General features: G+C 36.7%; 1 protein-coding gene across 1 annotated transcript in view; it reads left to right on the top strand.

The window, feature by feature from the left end:
- Window positions 1–22,363, top strand: part of USH2A (usherin) — a 739,358-nt gene that overhangs the window by 47,999 nt on the left and 668,996 nt on the right. Inside the window, exon 3 of the mRNA XM_030302386.1 lies at window positions 10,930–11,062. Coding sequence (XP_030158246.1) covers window positions 10,930–11,062 — 133 coding nt within the window. The remainder of the gene's footprint in view (window positions 1–10,929; window positions 11,063–22,363) is intronic.

The raw sequence follows: 22,363 nt of genomic DNA, 5'->3' as shown, positions 1-22,363 counted from the left end.
CAAGTTAGGTATAGATAAAGAGAATGATCATATAGGAAGGGGGTTAGGAAGGATTCAGAACTCCAGTTCTACATAGGGTAGCTAGGAAAGGTTTGGTAAAATCAAATTTGAGGAAACATCTGAAAAAGATGAGGAAATGAGCCAGCAGTTGTCTGTAGGAATAATGGTGAGTAGAGAGAAAAGAAAATACAGAGACTGAGGGAAATAAATTCCTGGAATGTTTGAGGAGGGAAGTATAGCTTCAACAGAGAGCACAGGAATATACTAATAGGAAATAAGTCAGAGGTAACAAGGGGCCAGATTGGGTAGGGCTTTGTAGGACTTTAACTTTTACACAGGGTAAGAATTCATTGAAGGTGTTTTTTGCAAATGAGTGACACGATTCGCTTTTGTTTTAGCAAGAATCCTTGGACTGCTGTCTTGAGAGTATACTGAAGGGGAACATGTACCAAATCTGAGAGGCCTGTTGGGAGGTAATTGGGAGGCCACTGTAAAAGTCTAGGGGAGGGCTGGTGGTGGCTTGGGCCACAGTTGCAGCAGGAAAAGCGATGAGCATTGAGTGGATTCGGGATGTATTTTAGAAGTAGAACCTCTGGATTTGCTGCCTTTGCTGGAATAGTTGCGAGGCATGAGGGAAAGAGAGGAGTCAAAGAGGACTCCCAGGATTTGGGGTTGAACAACTGGAAGAAAAGAGTTGCAGTGTTCCAATGTGGGGGAAGGCTGTTGAAGAAGAAGGTTGGGACATAAGAGCAGAGCTCTGTTTTGGAAGATTTATGTTTGAAATGCCTAATAGACTTCCAAGAAGAGATGCTGAATAGAAAGATAGATGTAGGGGTCTAGATTAGAAGTCTGAGATACAGCTAATCACTTAGGAGTAATCAACCTAATGATGCTATTTAAACATTGAGATAAGATGATATTACCAAGGAACTACTTATATGTGTCAGAAGAAGAGGAGCAAGGACTGAATGTTGGGGGACTTCTATATTTATAGGTCCAAAAAGGGGATCCAAGCAAAGGAGACCGAGAAGATCAGCCTGAGGGATAAGAGGAGAATTATGAGAGCTTGATGTACTTGTAGCCAAATGACATATGTGGTTCAAGGAAGAGGGAGTGATCAGCTCTGTCAAATGCTGATGGTTCAAATAAGATGAAAACTTGGAACGTACTATTTGTTTTTAGCCTCATGGAAATCATTGGTGACCATGATAAGGGAGTTGTGATGATGTGACAGGCATAAAAATGTTGGAGTATTAGAGCTTGAGTGGCTCTCAAGCTCTCTTTAAGGACCTAGGCACAGATATCAGGACCTGAGTGTGATAAAGATGTGTCTTTGGGGGCAGGGGTGCCATGACAATTGGATATTAGTTATGTACAGGAGAATTCATCAAATACATATACATCCTGAGGATAAGGAGTGGCGGGTTTCTCCCTTTCAGAGATGGGAGTTACAAATATGGAAAGAGAGAAAATTAGAATGAATCCTAGAGTGTTAGATTAGAGTTGATTTCATCAATATAATCTCATTTCATATGTGTGTGTGTGTGCATATATACATAGATGTAGAAATAATATAGATGTAAATGTATAAGTGTGTATATCCAGTGCCTATCCACGTTTCTGTCTATCTTCATATTCCATAACTCTATCCACTGACAGGAAGAGGAAGGGTCTGGGAAAATAACATCCAAACAGCATGAGTATAGCTTAGCAGTGGTCTTGGCTCCTCAAAGTCACTCATCTTAAAGCAGAATTTCTTGGAGAAATGGCTGATTCCAGGGCAGGGTAGTAAAGATGATCCTGGGATATCTCGTGTGAGAAAGCAAGGGGATATTCAAAGAATTATGAGGATGTGTCAGTTTAATATAGAATCCATGTTGATGGGGCCTCTACCGTCTCAAGGTGGAACAATTTGAGCTTTGAAGTGCATATTGAGAGTATTATATCCCACTGAATAACATACAGATTCATGAGTCTACACAGATAGAAATAAATGTAAATAATGAAAATTTAATTATAAACAGGATATTTATACAGTCTCAATATAAGGTCAAAAATGCTTTTTAATTGCAAAGGGAAATTTTGTATTTTTACAGTGGAGAAGCCTGACAGATACCAGCTCATTCAAATGATTAAAGTTATCATCAATAATGGAACAAATAGAAATTATGTAATACACGATAAGATGCAATGATCCCTGAGTCATCTGTATCTAACCATGAGAAAATGTCAGGCAAACCCAAATTGAGAGGCAATGTACAAAGTAACTAGACTATAGTCTTGAACAGTGTTAAGATCATAAAAGCCAAGGAAAGATGGAAGAATTGTTCCAGGTCAGAGGGGTCCTATGAATCATGACAACTAAATGCAACGTGTGATTCTGGACTGGATTTATTTATTTTTATCTGTACAGGACATTTTTGGAACAATTGGCAAAACTTGAATGGTGTCTGAAGATAGGATGGTAGGGATATGTTAATGTTAATTTTCTTATTTTGATGATTGCACTATGGTTACGTAGAATGTCTTTGTTTTTAAATAGTAAATGTACTGTAGTACTCAGGGATAATGTGGTAGGTCAGCAATTTAACCTCAGATGTTTCAGAAAAATATACTGTTCTTGCATCTTACCTATTATTTTGAGATAGTTTTTTTAAAAATATTGAAGACAAAATACTAATTGAGCTACATTACAGAGAGAATGAGGAAAGAGAAACCAGACAAAGCAAATATAGACAACTCATTTGAGTAATACCACTGTCGTGGGACAGAGGGAAATGTTGTTGGAGGAGCAGAATTCTAAAATTATATCTCTGTTTCTCATCTTTGTCCCTACACACTTTATTCGTATTTACTTTCCTGCATTTGCCACCTTGCATTGCAAGTATTTTTATAGGCCCATTTCCATTACAGATTATAAATTCCTTGTAGAAAAGATCTGTGTTTTATATATCCCTTATGTGTAGCATAACACTTTGCGTATCATAATGTACTTATTAAATATTCAAACGATAGAAACATTTTCAAAAAAGCTGTGGTTTTTAATGAAACGTGTGATGAGTAGTCTCCTTCCTAAACATGAAAGACAAAAGAAGTTGACTTTTAAGGAGAGGTAATTATAGTTATAACAAATAGATTTTGGGGTATAAAATACTGAAAAGGTTACTAAAATGTTTTACAGATAATTCTAGTTATTTTCTGGAAATCATCTGTTTTGTATAGATAAAAGAGAAAAGGGAACCAATGAGATACTGAGATAATTGAGCGTGTAAAATACTGTGATCATCTGTACACCAAGAGCATTCTTAAATGTGGAATTGTGCGTGAAATGTTCCTAGGCAGTATCTACAGAAAATGGGCTGACTCTATCCCCATTCCCCAGGAAATCAACAATAAATCAGACCATTGGCAGATTTTCCATCACATCTCTGTGTAAACTAATTGCTTTTTTTTTTTTTTTTTTTTTTTTTTTAAGATAGAAGGAGAGTAGTTTAATAGTTTGGGAAGAAGTGGCCATAAGAGTTTCATATCCAGTCAAGATAGGATCAAGACAACTACTGACATTCCTATGTTAAATTTTTAGAGATGGAGTAAATTGGAGGCTTGTTTGTGTGAGGTTGTAGTATACAGAGAGCTTCAATAGACACGAAGGGGAGATTAGCAAATCCAAAGCGTCATACCTAGAGCGATAATGTAATACATTTAATACATTTAGGCATAGATCACTTCAAGGGCCTGGCTTGTCTGGGTTACTCAGAGGAAAGAAAATGAAAGTGTGTATGCACAGGGGGGCAGGGATAAGAGGAGAAGGGATAGGAAGACGGGTGGATGGGAGAAGAGGCCAGGAGAGGCGTAAACGTTGAAATAAAACATACGAGCTCATGGAAAATGAAAAGTGGAAACAAAAACAAGAAAAATCTTTGAAAAAATTATCTGTGTATGAAGTTATTTCCCTGTAGCATCTTTTATCTGGTCAAAGGGAATGAAAACATAAGCAGTTATTCACTGAATCAAACCAGTAATGGGAACACACGCACATTCCTAATTTTCGAGGGCAGCCCAAGTGACTAATTTGTGCCAAATCAACCTTCCCTGAATAATTGCCTCAACTCTTTTATTCGTAGTTTGTATAAATGCAGCTTAATAGGGAATATTTGATAGACTAGAGTATTTATAATCATATAAAAACTCATGTTAGTAAACAAGGTCACTCTGTAAAGGTGATGACTCCTTGTATGACACATTTATCTGTTGGAAAATGGTGTCTTTACTGCTTAGAATTGTAGCAGTGTAGATTGGTGGTTTTATTTTTGGAGTATCAATTAGACAATCAATCAATTAGTATTTATTGAGCTTCTGCCCAGCACGTAGGGCATGCTCATCAAATTTGCAAATGACACAAATCTTGGAAGATGGTAAATACATTGATGACAGACATAGCGTCCAAAAAGATTTTGACAGCCTAGAGCAATGGGCTGAATCTAACAAGATGAAACATAACATGGATAAATATAAATTTCTGTCCTTGGGTCCATGAAACTAACTGCACATACACAGGATGGGGTGGAGGTGCTTTAGGCAGAGATGTAAAAAAGAAAAGACTTAGTATTTTAGTGAAAAGTGAGTTCAACTTAATAATTTGTCAGTTTTAGCTGTGTGATGCCATTGGCAAAAATCTAGCGTGCAATTTTGGATTATATTAAGGTGATAATCCTGTTTCAATTTGGCAAGCCAAATCACAAGTAGAGATTGTAGTATTTCTGGAGCCACATTTTAAGAAGAGAGAGACCCCAAACCATGTCGTATTGAGAACACCACGTAAACGAAAGACATCCTGAAGAAGATTTAGGAGAAAAACGACATCTTTCTTTACATCTGTGAGCTTCCACATGGAAAAGGGATTGGATTTCTTTGGGGTGACATCAATAGTTAGAGCTGGGCCTTATGAATTGAAGTTATAAGGAGATATTTTTCAGTTTAATCATTTATATTGGTAAAAGTTGTTCAAAGATGAAAGGGTTCCCCAAGTCCACAGTTAAACTTCTGTGTCCTCTGGGGCACCTGGGTGGCTCAGGCGGTTGAGCGTCCGACTTCTGCTCAGGTCAGGATCTTGTGGTTTGTGAGTTTGAGGCCTGCGTCAGGCTCTGTGCTGACAGCTCAGAGCCTGGAGCCTGCTTCGGATTCTGTGTCTCCCTCTCTCTCTGCCCCTCCCCTGCTTTTGCTCTGTCTCTCTCAAAAATAAACAAAACACTTCCATGTCCTCATTTTGGGGGTGGGACCACTGCAGAAGGACAGTCTGAGAACTGAACAAGTAACGTGAGTATGTACATTCAGCACAGTGTCAGGAAAATGACAAGTGATTATGTAGTTCATAGGGGTTGTTACCCTTCGTATTGTGGGAGATGTTTGACGTGAAGCTGGAATCCTCACTGTGTGGAGTTACAGCAGAGAGACTCATGGATGGCTCTGACACAAGAGATGGCTGTAACTTCAAAATGCTAACTGGGTGTAACTGACTAACAAAAATTGGTTAAAACAGTCCGTGGAATCAGTCAACCTTCTATGTGACCTTGAATAATGTAACCTTTTTGTTTTCAATTCTCTGTGGTTCTTTTTAAATAATTATTTGTGATCATTTTTTAAATAGAGGTAATAAACCTTCGTTGGATTGTTGTAAGGATAAAAAGGAAAAATACATATAAAAATTTTAATGCCCAACTTGCTAATTTTTCTATATGTGAACACTTTTATAGTACTGAAATAGTTGGTAAAGGGTTATTGGAAGATACAGGACTTGAGGTATATTTGGAAAAGTACTAAAAATTTAGGGAGATGAAAGGAAGTAGCAAGGTTATTCCCATACAAAATAGCTTGAACAGAGCACAGAGATAGAAACAAGCATTGTGTGATCATAAGATAGGGAGGAGACCTCTCCGATTAGATGAGATTGACTGTTGGTAATTAGTTAGAAATAAAATTGGGATGGGATGAGTAAGAAAACCTCAGAAGAACTTTGGTTTCAGATAGTAAGCAAGAGGGACATTCCACATGTGCTTAGGTAAGGGAATAAAACATACGTGTGATACCTTTTATTTACTTTTAATTTTTTTAATGTTTATTTTTGAGAGAGACAGAGTGCGGGCAGGGGAGGGGCAGAGAGAAAGGGAGACACAGAATCCGAAGCAGGCTCCAGGCTCTGAGCTGTCAGCACAGAGCCTGATGCCGGACTCAAACCCGCAAACCGTGAGATCATGACCTGAGCTGAAGTCGGATGCTTAAATGACTGAGCCACCCAGGTGCCCCATTTTTTATTTTTAAAGTTTATTTGTTTAGAGAGAGAGAGAGTACGGGAGTATGCGTGCACACACGCACTTGCACACAAGTGGGGGAGGGGTAGAGAGGGAGAGAATCCTAAGCAGACTCCGCAGTGTTAGTGCAGAGCCTGATGTGGGGCTCGATCTCATGAATCATGAGATTATGACCTGAGCTGAAGTCAAGAGTTGGTCGCTTAACTCACTGAGCCACCCAGGCACCCCCTGTACATGTGATATTTAAAAATAATCTTATGAAATTTTTAGAATAAATTGCCTTCCTTATGCTTAAACAATTATAGAGGGAATAGTAGAATCCTTTTTGCAAAGCCTTGTTTAACCTAGAAATAGAAATTCTATTTCAGGGAAATTTCTATTTCAGAAAGTCCAAGACATATTTCCTCCACAAAGTTTTCCCTTCAGATTCATATCCCAGTATTTTTTTTTGTTTGATTTTTTTAGTATTCAAAATGATCTTTATATTTGTATCATCCATCATTATTTTTTGAGGGTGAATTTGAATTCAAGATATGTTGCCAAATCACTTTCTATTAAATCTACAAAAGTATTATTCTAAATTCTTTTTAATTTTTTAATGTTTATTTTTGAGTGAAAGAGCATGAGTGGGGGAGGGGCAGAGAGAGGGGAGACAGAATCTGAAGTAGGCTCCCCACTCTGAGCTGTCAGCACAGAACCCGACGTGGGGCTCAAACTTATGGACCATGAGATCATGACCTGAGCTAAGTCAGATGCTTAACCGACTGAGCCACCCAGGCACCCCCATTCAAAATTCTTAAAATAGTTTTGTTTTAGGGGCCCCAATGTGGGTCAGTTGGTTAAGTATCTGACTCTTGATTTCGGCTCAGGCCATGATCTTACAGTTCATGAGTTTGAGCTCTGCATTGAATTCTGTGCTGGGTGTGGAGCCTGCTTAAGATTTTCTCCCTTTCCCTTTGCCCCTCCCCGGCTCGTGTGTGTGCACACTCTCATATGTGCTAGATCTGTCTCAGAGGGAAAAAAAAAATTGCTTCAAAATGAAACCCTTTAAGAGAATGAAAGTGGTATCTCTGGGAAGCCTGTTTGATGGTTTTGAAAAGACAAGTACCAAAGAAAAGGTCCAGAATCATATATATATCATATGTGAATGGATTAAGACCTAACTTCTCAAAGCAACTCTTTGAAATGGACAGCACTTTCTTCACTTAAAAACTTAAAAACAACCATCATTGTTTATAGTGATGCACACACTAGTGCATTAAAATTAGTCATACATACAAGGTCCTTGAGAGAAAGGGTGGTGACTTTATTTTTTTGGTATAATGTATAGGGGCACTTTGAGTACTGGGTTCAGGCTTTATTGAATTAAATTGAAATTAGAAAGATAGAGGCAGCAAGGAAAGTATTTCTCCGCTGAGGAAATTAGTGCAGGTGTTCTGCCTACTTCCCAGCCTGAGTTGGGAGTTTCTTTGGATTTTTGGTAGCCAGCAGGAATAGAAAAGCAACAAAGATTTGGCATTTCAGTGGACCAGATGATTGACAATTAAGACACACCTGTCCAGGTGGACTTGATTGTATTTTTTTCTCGGTAGCTTCTCAGCTATTGTGTGACTTCCTGGAATTATACACTTCTCTGCTCAAGCAAGACAATGATCAGGTATTCTACTTAAAAAAATAATCTGATACACTCTTGTGCTCAAAGGAGTGAGTACAGACTATCACAGGGACGTGAATTTGGCCAAAAAGTTAATTAAAATAAAATATGAAGCCCTGAGAAAATGAAGGGGTGAGAATGACCTGCTCCCCTCTATCTTCTTTCTGGTGTGTTTTTTTAAATCTCTTATGAGGGGATTTAAGGCCTTTCTCCAGCTGCCTCTGGCTTTGCCAATTCATTCCTTCATGCCACACCAATAAACATGTACAAACTCTTCCAATTCTCGAGGGGTGGAAAATGAGATAGGTGTGAAGTCTACTTCAGCAGAAGGCTTTCTTTTTCACAAATTAGAAATTCCACCACACATATTCCTATTCCTTCAGATAACTGGCAAGGGGATCATCAGAATGAGCTATTGCAAAGCGCTACCCTCGTCTTCACAGTTCTGGTGTGATGGGGCCCCAGACCAGAATTGCAAAATAGTTAAGAGAATCTTGGAATATAAAACATGGTACAGAACACCAAAGAAGATTTAATCTTATTTATAGAAAGGTGGTTGATAGGGGAGGGGACAACAGAAGAGAGTGGCTTGAGATCATCATTAATCATTTTGTAAGTACCAACAAAGTGAAAACATCCTTCCAGAATTCACTGCAAGTGACACTGAATCCTTCTCCTAAGCAAATATGCGATGAGTTGATAAAAAAGAGAAGGTCCTGAACTCTTGACTACAGATATAATACAGTGAATATAGAAAATCAAAAACATGCTTTCTATCTGACTCAAAATAAAGGTGCACTTAAACTTGTAAAAGACAACATTTTTATTTGAATGATATGACAGAACTGTCACAGGAGTGTTACCTGCTATAAAGAAAGCCTAAGAATTATTACCTTTATTAGACCAGTGACACTGAGATTTAGCCATACATTTCTAACTTCTGTCCCTCTACAGAGACAATTTTCTTTTCTTAAATAAACTGTCATGCTAGTGTTAATATATTGTTGGCTCTCTCATGCTCTGAGAATACTGCTGATATAAAACATGTATATGTTAGATTGGTAATAGTATCTTTAGTGTAGCTGAGTAGAACAAATGTGTTTCCCTCATGGCTGTGCTAATGTGATAAAGGAAAATTGGCTGTTCATCAGCTTTTGGCTGGGTAAAGACAGTAGAGATGGAACCACATTCTTTTTTATGCATTAATACCATCGAGAACTTTTCACTAGTTATATTTCATGTGCCTGCATGTTGCGCAAAGATGTTGTAAAACATGAGATAATGCTACAAATAACAAAGTAGAAAAGCCTGTATCTTTTATAATGATAACAGTCAAACACCAAATGACAGTAACAGGCTGTAAAAAATGGGCTGCAAAAAAAATGCAGCCCTACTACCCAGAAGAGAGGTATATATGCAGGCCCACAAGGAGTTGGCATGTGATTTTAGTTCTTTATGTCAAGGCTATGTTTTATAATTAAGTAAAATGTAACATGGGGTCAGTGGAGTTAAGGAAGTACCTGGTTTTTAATAAAAGCAGATTAAATAGTATGGAGAAAAGCCATGTTGGATAACTTTGTGAAGAATTACTATCCCCAACTAATTATGTTGTTAACTGTCAGGGTGGGTTGATTGGTTGGTTTGTTTGGAGAGAGAGGGCTGTTGAAAACAGTTCTTAAGACAGTCACTCATATAACGTTCCAAAGATGTTGGGGAATGGTTATTTTCATCAATTGTGAGGAAGTCTTAATAGGATAGCATTTGAATGCTATGACTGGATATATTTTTAATTAAAATGTTAGCATCTAACCTTTCACCTGCAAGATGACATATTTCTCTTTCTTCTCTCCTTCCGCTACCCCCACCCCCATCCTCGTGTTTTGTTTGCCATTTCAGCTCCTTTGCTAGAGCACCGATGATTCCTTTTACATTCAAGTTAAAAGCACTTGAACAGAACTGTTTGTAGAGACTAACATTGATGTCAAATGGCTGATCATTTTATTCAGAAATACGTGCAATCATTGACAGTTTTGTATAAATCCCATCCATGAAGTTGTCTGCAGAACGGTTTGAGTTGGCTCTTCAGGGGTCACTGCACAGAAACAAAATTTCATAACTTTATCATTCTACAATTAGGATATAATTGAGGGGTCATCTAGCCACAACCCAGGAACAAATCTGGTTGGTCAAATGTTTTTATAAAGTTTCACTGGAACACATCCATGCTAACTCACATATGTATTGTCTCTGGCTGCTTTCCTATTACAATAGCAGAGTTGAGCAGTTGTGACCTGGACCACTTGGAACACAAAATCAAATCACTTGGTTTGCAAATAGACAATATTTATCCTCTGACTGTTTACAGAAAAAGTTTGTTGATCCCTGATGTAGAGAGTTGGTAAGTTGTCTGAATAATTAGGCTAGAATATTCTTGTCAAATTTTTATATTCTGTATTGGGGAAGTACGGCTGAAAATCATCAACTATGGTACCAATACTAATACAGGAAATGTTTACAGGAAGCATTTTGTATTAGCAACTTAAATTCTATCCACAGGTTATACATTTTTGGCATACTTAGTTTTGAATATTTCTACCTTTTGTATTGAATTCTGTTTTTGCCAATTATTGTTATAACAAATTTAACTAGTATATAAAGAAATAGCATATTTTCAAAAGATTATGAAGGCATAGCAGTCAGTGCTGCTAAATATACGGGACAAAAAATTATGTATATCTCTAAATACCATGGTACAAATCACAGCACAAAACTATAATATGTAGGTTCATATCTAGATCTATAAACATACAGATATATCACTGAGCCATTAAGATAAATTGTTTTCAGTCTTTCCAACTGAAGAAAGTAGTGAAGTAGGAAATTAACTTGAGAACGACTGCTGAAATGTAGTTATGATAAAATGCAAGGTTATGTAATTAAAATAATAATGGTGATAATTTCTTGCAGGTGCATCAGACAAAAATCAGTTTCTTCATCAATGGTTTGGAGGAAGATAATACAGCATTTGATGCAAGGACTCTAAGTGGTTCAATTATAGATTTTGCCTCTGGTACTACACAAATAGGACAGAGTTTAAATGGTAAGATTCTGACTTCAGAAAATTACTTATTTTGTCTAATTACCAGATTGCTCAAGAAAGTGTCAAAAATAATTGTTTTAAATATCTAGGTGTATTTGCTTCTTAGCACTGTTGCAACAAATGAGCAGAACTGGGTAGGAGCTTAATAAAGCAGACATTTATCCTCCTCTTACAGTTTCTAGAGCCCATAAGTCTGAAATCAAGGGTTCGCAGGGTTGGTTTTCTCTGGAGGTTCTGATTGGTTCTATGCCTCTCTTTCTCTTGGCTTCCAGTAGTCCTCAGCGTTCCTTGGCTTGTGGCTGCACAGCCCCCTTAGCCTCCAGGTTCACATGACCCTCTCGTCTGTGTTCTGTTCCCTTCTCTTCTCTTCTAAGAGAGCTTGTGGTTAGATGTAAGGCCCACCCTGATCCTATATGCCTTCCTCTCCAGATCCTTAATTACGTATGCAAAGACCCTATTTCCAAATATGGTCACAGTCACAGATTCCAGGGGGACGCACCTTTTGGTCCCACCATACTAGGGAAACTTTAAAATTAAGATGTACCTATTATGATCAAGTTTATTTCTTTTTTTTTCTTTTAAATGTTTATTTATTTTGAGAGAGCACACATGCAAGCATGAGCAGGGGAAGAGCAGAGAGATGGGGAGAGAGAGAATCCCAAGCAGGCTCTGCGCTGTCAGTGGAGAGCCTGACATGGGGCTTGATCTCAGGAAACCATGAGATCATGATTTGAGCCCAGATCAAGAGTCAGAAGCTTAACCAACTGAGCCACCCTGGTGCCCCTGATCAATATTTACATAAGAACAATATGTGATAAACTCTATTTTCTCAATCTTTTTTTGGTTTGGATTTTAAAGTAGGGTTTAGAATATTAAATAGAAACTGAAATTTAATATTCAACACTAATAAGCTAGATTTATGGTATTCATATCTTCCCATCCTAAAACAGGCCATAGAGGTTTAAAAGAATATATACTGCATCCTGAAAACAAAACCCAGAAATTGAATTTAGGATTAACTTGAAATAATTAGCACAATGGTTTATAAATTGCCTACACTTTAAAAATGGAACAATTATTTTATATTACTAAATAATGACTACTCATTATAAGAAAATCCAAACAATACAGAACTCTCTGAAATAGAAAATATTTCAGTTTTCTACCTTCATAGATACAGTTATCTTTTTTATACCCTTCCAGAATTTTAGTACATATAGCTGGAGATATGGTTATAAAAATAATTTTCTAAAAATGAAATTATAATACATATGCTTTCTCTGAGGCCTCTAAAAATAAATACTTCCTCTCCAAATGTTATGGACAACATTCTATGTTAATATTCCTTCTCATTTAAAATGGCTGCCTTATGCCCAGTTGTATAGCTGTAACAAAAACTTTTAAAACAAACTCCTAATAATGAGCATTTAGATTATTCCTCATATTTTGAGATTATTAGCAGTTATTTACTAGAAATCGCGATACATGCCTGTATTTCTATATCTCTGTTTCTAGATCTCTATTATACACACACACATGTATACACCTACATACGCATTTGAGCAACTGTCTGATTGCATAGTTCCTTAAGACTTTACACTTTGGTGTTAGTCTGCTTGAGTTCAAGTCCCAACTGTCCACTTACTAGCTACGTGACCTGGAACAACTTTTAAATGACTCTAAACTGTAGTTAGCCCAAATTTATTTAATTTATGTACTTTTTAAGTTTGTATTTTAATTCCAGTTAGTTAATGCACAGTGTAATATTACTTTCAGGTGTAGAATGTAGTGATTCAATACCCAGTGCTCATCACAACAAGTGCACTCCTTAATCCTCATCACCTATTTAACCCATACCCTACCCCCACCCCTCTGGTAACCATCAGCTTGTTCTCTATAATTCAGAGTCTGTTTCTTGATTTGTCTCTGTCTCTTATTATTATTATTTTTTACCTTAGCTTGTTTGTTTCTTAAATTTCACGTATGAGTTAAATTGTTTATTTATCTTTTTCTGACTGACTGACTTTTGCTTCAATTTCTACTTTCTAGTTCCATCCTTGTCATTGCAAATGGCAAGATTTCATTCCTTTTTATGGCTGAATAATATTCCTGTGTGTGTGTGTGTGTGTGTGTGTGTGTGTGTATTACATGTTATATTTTCTTTATCCCTTGATCAACCAATGGACCAGTGGACACTAGGGCTACTTCCAAATATTGGCTATTGTAAATAATGCCGCTATAAACATAGGGGTGTGTGTATCCTTTCGAATTAGTGTTCTTATATTCTTTTAGTTACTCTAAATTTGAAATGATGATGATGACATTACAGTCTCATTGTGAAGATCAAATGAGGCTATGTATGAAAAACATTATTGTTTTTCCAGAATCTGGCACATTGTAGTTGCTGAAAACTTAATGGCATTCTTTGATCAACAGAAGTTCTTAATTTTAATGAAGTCTAATTTACTAATTTTTCTTTTATACTTAACATTTTTATGTCCTATTGAGGAAATCTTTGCACACCCTGATATCATGGAGATATTATTTTTACATTTTATCTGAAAATGTTATTATTTTACCTCTCAAATTTAGGTCTGTTTTCTATATGACTTTATTTTGGGTATGTTATGAGGTAGGGGGGGTCAAGATTCATTTTTTATTTCTCACTTGAATATCACCAGAACCATTTTCATTAAACAGATCATTTCTTCGCTCCCCTGCAGCGAGTGGTAACTGTCACAAATCATGTACCTGCATATGTGAAGATGGTTTGCTCCTGAGCTCTCTCTTTTGGTCCAATGATTTGTTTGCCTGTATTTGAGTCAAAACATTTAGTTTTCATAGTTGTCATTTCGTAAAAGTCTTAAAATCTGAAAGTATTTACTTTTCCAACCTTTTTTCCTTTCAATATTGTCTTGTCTATATGAATTTTAGAGGCAGTTTTGCAATTTTCACAAAATTCTGGGATTTAAATCATAAACTCAATTTTGGGAAAATGGGTATCTATATGGTATCACATCTTCTAATCCACAAACAAAATGTATTTCTTAATTTCTCTTAAAAATGTTTGTTTGTTTGTTTGTTTATTTATTTATTATTTATTAATTATCTTGAGAGAGAGGGAGGGAGGGAGAGGATCCCAAGCAGGCTTTGTGCCACCAGTGCTGAGCCTGACCTCATGAATCACGAGATCATGACCTGAGCCAAGATCAAGAGTTGAGTCTGACATTTAACCAACTGAGCTACCCAGGCACCCCAATGTTGTTATTTTTCTGCCCAGAAGTTTCACTCATTTGTAAGACTTAGTTCTATGTATTTTTTGGTTCTTTTTTCATCAGTTATACTTACTATTGTTTCTGAACTTCATTTTCTAGTTTTGTTTTTATTCTATAAAAATATGATCAATTTTTATATTGACCTCAATTAAGTCCAGTGAATTTGCTAAATTTTAATTCTAATAGTGATACAATCCTGCCAGTTGCGTATAGTAGATATAGTATAGCAGAGAGAGAGAGGGACCCAGTGCAAGTGAGGGAGGGGCAGAGAGAGAGGGAGACAGAATCCAAAGCAGGCTCCAGGCTCTGAGCTATCAGCACAGAGCCCGATGCGGGGCTTGAACCCATGAACCTCAAGATCATGACCTAAGCCTAAGCTGGATTCTCAACTGACTGAGCCACCCAGGTGCCCCAGATGTATATTTTTGATATTCAAAATAAATTATAAAACTGTGTGGTTAAATTTCCTAGCTCTGATGTCAAAAAACTTAGAATTGAATCCAATCTAGTTGTGTGCCTTTGATAAAAATATGTATCCTTTTAAAATCTCAGGTTTTAATCTATTAAAGGATGTTTTCATAAATAATTAATAGGACTGTAATAATAATTATATGGGATCATGTATGTGTAGAATATGTTGCTTATCATATAGTAAATGTTTAATGAGTGGCAGCTATTATTAACCTCTTTGAACACCTATGCTCTTATTGTAAGTAGGGATAACAATGTCTCTCCATAGAATTGTTGAGAAATCAGAAGACAAAGTGTCTGGACATAACTCTATTTAATTTGTATATGCTCTTCGATCAAGCTAAGCTTATGTGAAGACTTAATTGAAGGAAACTATATATTTAGAAACTTGGTGTGAGTAATTAGCGTATTGGAGAATTTTATAAAGTACCCTGCATGCAGAATTTCTTAATAAAACATTAAATCTTGTGAGCCTTGTTTCAATATTTAATCCCCATTAGTACTTCTAAAAGTGTTTTATTGCACCAAATGTTGCTCAAAGTATTCGATAGTGCTATAAATTAGTCTGCTATGCACTGTGGGGTTGAAGTGACTTGCTTCTGCTCTTCTTCAGCATGCTGGATGTTGAATGAATGCTTCAAAAGGACACTGTGGACTGAATATGATATTTGTTATTAAGCTGTGTAAAAAGAAATTTAACTTCTGATGAGAAAACCTATCATTGGAGGGGCGTCTGGGTGGCTCAGTCAGTTGAGTTCAGGTCATGATCTCATGGTCTGTGAGTTCGAACCCCACGTCGGGCTCTGTGCTGACAGCTCAGAGCCTGGAACCTGCTTTGGATTCTGTGTCTCCCTCTCTCTCTGCCCCTCCCCTGCTCATGCGCGCGCGCTCTCTCTCTCTCTCTCTCTCTCTCTCTCTCTCTCAAAAATAAATAAACATTAAAAAAAGAAAAGAAAACATATCATTGGAAAGGGGTTTGTTTCAAATGTTACTTAATTTTTACTACAATTTTCTCCTTAAGATTTGGGCATCAGAGTGCTACAAGGGAAAGGGTATTTTAAAATAATTTTTGTCTTTATTCTATCAATTTATAGGTACAGTTGTACCTACTGTATCTTTTCTCTAATTAGAGATGGCATGTAGACTGGCTCATTACTTCTGCCTAATGAGCCAGGCTCCATGCCACCTCTCTAATCAGAAAAGAGATAGGTACAGAATGTTCCCACGGACTTATTATAAATCATTTTCTTTCTCTCGCTTGCTCCTTTTTTTAATCAAAAAATTAAGTCACTGTCCTCCATACTTTTGTCCATATCCAAGATGGTTTCATTCAGGAGAGGTAATTGTGCAAGAGATTACTGTGAGCTGAATTAGGGGTGCTCTCATGCAGTGCCGGGCCGGCTGTCTGTGCTTTGGAACAGACACTGCCTCAAATACAGGCATATCAAACGAAGGCCCATAGGAGATCTAGATGTCTTTCCTCTCTTTCTCTGGTTGGGCTTAACTTGTTTCCCTGTTTCTGTACCCAGGAAGCAACAACTTTGCACGTGAGTGTTGGCTTGCTACAGAGCTTTTTTTTAGTGGGGTCTCATATCTACCATAACTCTCTAGAAAAATATGTTGCTGATCACACTTTTCTTTTGCTGCAGGCCTTGTCTTTGCCTCCCCTAGGAAATTAATCAATGACCACATGAATGCATTTCACTGACCCCTGTATACATATTAATGGAATATCTATACATATAATGTATTGATGCTAATGAGATAACCTGATTTGGTTGAGTTGATTTTTTAATATACAAATAGAAACACTTTAGACCATCTCTATGAACCAATATGTATAAGTTCCTTCTTAGAACATTTTCTTCCAGTGCAGGTGTATTTCAATGCCTCTAGTTGGACATAAAACCTGGAGGAGTTACGGTAGCAGACATGTAATTATAAGAAGTCTTTAATATCACTGTGGTAATTAACTACAACGGCCCTCCAAATTTTGGGTTTAAAAACACAAAATTTTGTGAATCAAAACTTTTCGTGGCTAATTCTGAATTGTGGGAATTTCCATGTTATGCATTTATAAGTGTCTAGCACGTTCTTAAGAAATTAACTGGTAATTATAGAATCAATAAAGATTTGCCATTTCTATGTAAAAGTGAATGCACAGGGAGGAAAAAGATAACCATCTAAAGCTAACTCCAATGTCCTTTCCCTTCCATGTGTTCTGCTGTGTGTTGTGTATTAATTCATCTGCTTGTTTTTCATTCTTTAGTTGAAATACTACTTTTAATCTCTGCTGGTGTCCCATGGGTTAATATGTCTAACCTCACCTGGGTATAGAGGAAAGGAAAGGAAAATATTGAAACATCTGACATTTTTCTTTTGGTTGAGATTATGATAAATTTTTTCTGAGAGAATGTTTTTTGGAATTAGGGTAAAAAAAGAAATAGAAAAGTATAGAAATTGATTAATTAAGACAGGTTAATGGAATGGAAGAAGAGTATAGAAACAAGGCATATATAGGTATAGAGGGGTTTATTTAAAGGTTAAGTTGGTGTTTCAGATTGTCCTAGAGATTTCTCGCAATAAATCAGGACAATTGGCCAACTATGTTACAAAATAAAAAGATAAATTAAATGTATTCCTTCCAACTGTACAAAATAAAAACTGCAGATGAGTTAAAATTTAAATGCAAGGTATGTCATCGTGAGGTAGTAGAGGAAAATGAAAGCAAATGTTTCTTAATCCTGGCATATTGAAGACTTTTATTAGCATGATACCATGGCCAGAAACACTATAGGAAAATATTGAAAACATCTGACTAGTAAACTGAGAATTTAAAATTTAAACAATGCTTATCATTTTATGCTTAATTTGGCAAGGAATAAAAAAGAGATGATACTACTGTGGAAAGAGTTTAGGATAATCTGGCAAACTACAATAAGTAAAAATGTGGAGACTATTTAATCCAAGAATTCTACTTCCAGGATATATCTCAAGAATATAATTAGAGAAAACCTTAAATATGTACTCAAAAGTACTCATTGTAGAATTAAAGTAGCAAATAATTGGAACCAATTAAACATTTCAAAAGGGAATTGATTAAGTAAAGTTTAAATTATACTTAAATTGGAAAATATGCAAAACTAAGAGAAAGGAAGTATGTCTATTTGTAGAGACAGAGGAGTAGGTTCGTGACGTGTTAGTACAAGAAAAAGCAAGAGTATGTAGTATAATGCGCTCTGAATTGAACATGGGTTGACAAAACACACATCTACATTGGACATTTAGGTTATTGGACATACAAATTACTATTGCTGTAATAATTAGTACCTAAGAAACAAGGCATGAGATTTAGAATAAGAAAGAATTGGGTTTGAATCCCAGCTCTACTTCTTAAAAGTCAGGTGATTTTGGCAAAGAATTACACTTCTCGGGGCACCTGGGTGGCTCAGTCGGTTGAGCGTCCATCTTCAGCTCAGGTCATGATCTCACAGTTGGTGGGTTTGAGCCCCATGTTCGACTCTGTGCTGACAGTTCAGAGCCTGAAGCCTGCTTAGGATTCTGTGTCTCCCTCCCTCTCTCTCTCTCTCTACCCCTCCCCCACTCGTGCTGTCTCTCTCTCTCTCTCAAAAATAAAAGAACATTAAAAAACTTAAAAAAAAAGAATTTTACTTCTCAATCCAATTTCCTGATTTGTTTTCCTAATTTTTCTAATTTGTCATGTGTGTACATACTTTTCAAGGTACTTGTAAAACTTACAAATAATATGGACATGGTTCATGAAAGGTACTTAATCAAATTTTGCCATGTTAAAGCTTATTGATTTTGTGAAACTTAAGTATTTTTAAATGATGGTCATAAACTGTATCAATTTTTTTGGCTCAGAGTCAAAATTTTCCTGGGGTGAGGAGGGAAGAATGTTAAATTTTGAGTAATGATGTGCTAGATGTTTGAAAGTACTTTGTGTAGGTAAACCCCATGAAATAATTTCTTTTTCTCTTTAAAGATTAACCCTTTCTGGTATGTGTCATTGTTTCCTGAAACTCCTGTATTCCATCTGGTGTTAACTTATCTTCAGCCTGAAGTGCTTCCTTTTCCATTGCTTACGATTCAGTCTGTGAGAAACAAACTCAACTTTTAAAAATGTCTTTAATTTATCTCTATTTTTGAAGGATATTTTCACTGGTTCCATTTACAGGAATTCCAAATTGATAATTGTTAACGTTTTCCCAACACTTTAAAGAATTATAATTTATTGTCTTCTGCCCTTCATTTTTTTCTGACGAGAAGTCAAGCCGTCATTCATATCAATGTTCGCTTGAATGTGGTAGGTTGTTTTTCCCTTGCTGCTTTTAAGGTTTTCCCTTGGATGTTAACAGTTGAACTAAGTAGTGCCTATGTGTAGTTTTTATTATGTTTACCCTGGTTGAGGTTTGATCAGACTCTTGGATGTGTGAAGTGATGTTTTCATTACTTTCAGATGTTCTTGATAACCATCTCTTAAAAATTTTCTTTCTTGTTTTTCCATTTTCCTTCTTTTTCTCTAGGACTTCAGTTACAATTATTTTAGAACACTGGATATCATCCCACAGATCCTGAAAATTTTTCCCCATACTCTTTTCTTTTGGTGTTTCTCTTTGCATATTTTCCATGGACCTGCCTTGATATGCACTGATCATTTTCTCTGTTTTATTTAGGCTGCTGTTAAGCTTATGTAGAAAAGTCTTCATTCTTAATCTCATACTTTTCATTTCCAGCATTCCTATTTGGCTACTTTTTGGTAGATGTGATCTCTCTACTCAGATTTCCCCCATCCATTCGCACATGTTGTCAGTCACCACTTCCACTAGATCTTTTAGTATTTTTGTCTTAGGTATTTTCATATCCTTATTTAATAACTAATGTCTGGGCCATATCTGCATCACCTCCTATTAATGGTTTCCTGTCTTTACAATGGGCCACATTTTCTTCTTCATGTGTCTATGAATATTGTGTACTAGACATTGTATATAGGTTTGGAAAGACAGAAATGAATAATATTTACCTCTAGAGGAAAGAGCACTCTATCAGGCTTCGAGAGAGAGAGAGAGAGAGAGAGAGAGAGAGAGAGAGAGCGAGTGAGCGCGTTGGGGGGTTGTTGAGGAAAGTGAGTAGGAGAAGAATAACGTCAAACTGATTTGAAGTTGATCTGGATGTGGGCTTTATTACAGTTTCAATGTTATGTCATTTACCACTGGTTTCAGATGTTTGAGGATAGAATCGGGCTGGGTGCAGACTCACTGTGTGCTTGGGCCCTTTGGAATTCTAAGCTGTTGTTCTAGGGTACTATGGCTGACTCTCCCACCTCTTGCTTCTCTGTTAGGGAGACCAGCAGTCCTGGGTCTCATCTCTCCTATGAAAGGCTTGTACCTTTGTAGAATTTAATTTGTTTAGATTTCTTTGTGTCCTCTACTTTCTCAGGGGTTAAAAATGATTTTATAGTTTTTCTGGCATAATTTGGTTGTTGGGTTGATAGTAAAGTGATGGTCTCTTGCATCTGTCCATGTCTTAATCCGAAGATGAAGTCCAACCATTATTGTAACATCTAATCTGTGCCTCTTTTCTTTCTTTGTCCAACTCTCTGCTTTAACTCTGGTGTCTGCTAGGCTGTCTCAGCGATGGCCAGTCTCTGGCTGTCTGGACCTAGAAGGATTATTATTTGGCCTCAAGGATTATTTTTGTGGAATTTAGGCATTCACCTTGTAGTTATCTCTTATAACTTTTTCTGGAGTAATTTTTGGCCTTTTGGGATCCTAACTGTACCTCTGGCTTTTTAAACTTTTAACGTGTTTTTTTGTTTTTTATTTATTTTGGTTTGCCCGAAATCTATTCACTGCCAGTATTTGAAGCTGAAAGGTAGTGACAATTCCTCACTTTTTTTTTATTGTTATTTTTCATGTCTGTGCCTCCTAGAGCTCCCTTTGTCCAGAAGCAGTATTTTAATCAGTTTGTATAGCATATAAATATTGTGCATTTCCTTTTTCTGTCAGATATATGCTAATATTTATCAACTTGCACCCTCTGGTGCCCTGAATCCAGCCATTCTTCAACACCTCTGGGATGTTTAATCAATTTACTGAAACAACTTTCCCCTGTCTCTCACTCCCTTGTTGCGTTCTGTCCCTTCTTATTGAGCTTAAGTATCATGGTCAAATATTAGAATCACTTCCTTGCACACACCTTGACTCCTTTGCTTTTTATTTTTCCTCACTTGCTAGAATTACCATGGCAACACCCTGGATTGGTTAAATAGACCCAATCAGGATGACTTGTGCCACCTAACATTTATGACCATAAACCTCCTATGTGCCTATGATGCTGCCCTAGGTTCATTCCGTATTTCCCTTACGCATTCACGTTCTGCCTTTGGGTAACTGTGTACACGTTTTGTTCTGTCCTTAAATTTACTTCTTATCCTGACCCTCTGCTGATGATAATACCTTCCAGTTCACGAGGAAATTAAAACAAGTAATAAAATAACTACTATAAATTCCCACTGCTGTATTTATCCACCTCTGTCATATAATCTAGATCTTATCAAGGTAATTTTCACAGCATTTTTCCCCATTTGCTCCTGTATCGTGTTTTCTAGTGTTTTGGAACTTCTCTAGTATTAATGGAACATGTCAAGGACATACAGATATGGTATGATTCTTCCATTAAATTTTTTTCTTAACTCCCACATCCTCCACCAGAGTAAGTGTTTTGTTTTGTTTCTTTGTTCCTCTTTTTAAGCAAAACTTCCTCCTTGTTTTGCCAGTGATAGCACTCTTTCTTTTCCAGTTCTACTGTCTACAGTCAGGCTTTAGCTCACCACAACATTTAAATTATACTTGTCAAATCTCTGCTGACCTTCACGTCATAAATCTGATAGTTAATTTCACATCTTTATCCTATTTGACCCATCAACATCACTGAAAAGAGTTGAGAGCACTCCTTCCTTGTTATACTTTCTTCACTTGGTGTCTAAGACCACATTATCTCCCGGTTTGTCCCTGAATTTCTAGTTGCTGTGTCTCAATTTGATTTCCTGGTTCCTGTTTATCCACTTGGCTTTCTTAACATTGGTACTCTAGGACTCACACCTTGGTTCTGTTTCCATGTCTGTAGACATGCACTCCCTTAAACATCACCTCCCACTTCAAAGTTTTAAATACTGTCTAAGTGGCTTAAATTCTAAATCGAAATCTATCTTCCTTCCTTGTTCCCCCAGCCTCTTTCCTAAATTCCAGAATGCTACATCAGACTATCTAAAATCTCCATTTGGATGCTTAATTTATAGCTCATGTTTTTCCAAAACTGAAATTTGGATGTTTTAGACCTCTTACTTTGATACACATACTATTTCTTCTATAATCCTCCCCATTTCAGGTAAGTGCAATTTCATTTTCCACTATTTCAGAAGGAAAGATTGGAGTCCTTGCCAGTTCTTCTCACATTTGACATATGTATCAGAAGAGTCCTGTTGATGTTACCTTCAAAATATGTCCAGATTTTGATTCCAACTCACACTCGC

Source organism: Lynx canadensis, chromosome F1 (assembly GCF_007474595.2).
Source record: "Lynx canadensis isolate LIC74 chromosome F1, mLynCan4.pri.v2, whole genome shotgun sequence".
NCBI classification, from domain to species: Eukaryota; Metazoa; Chordata; class Mammalia; order Carnivora; family Felidae; genus Lynx; species Lynx canadensis.
The sequence above is the reverse complement of the archived record's forward strand: the minus strand, read 5'-3'. Positions and strand labels throughout refer to the sequence as shown.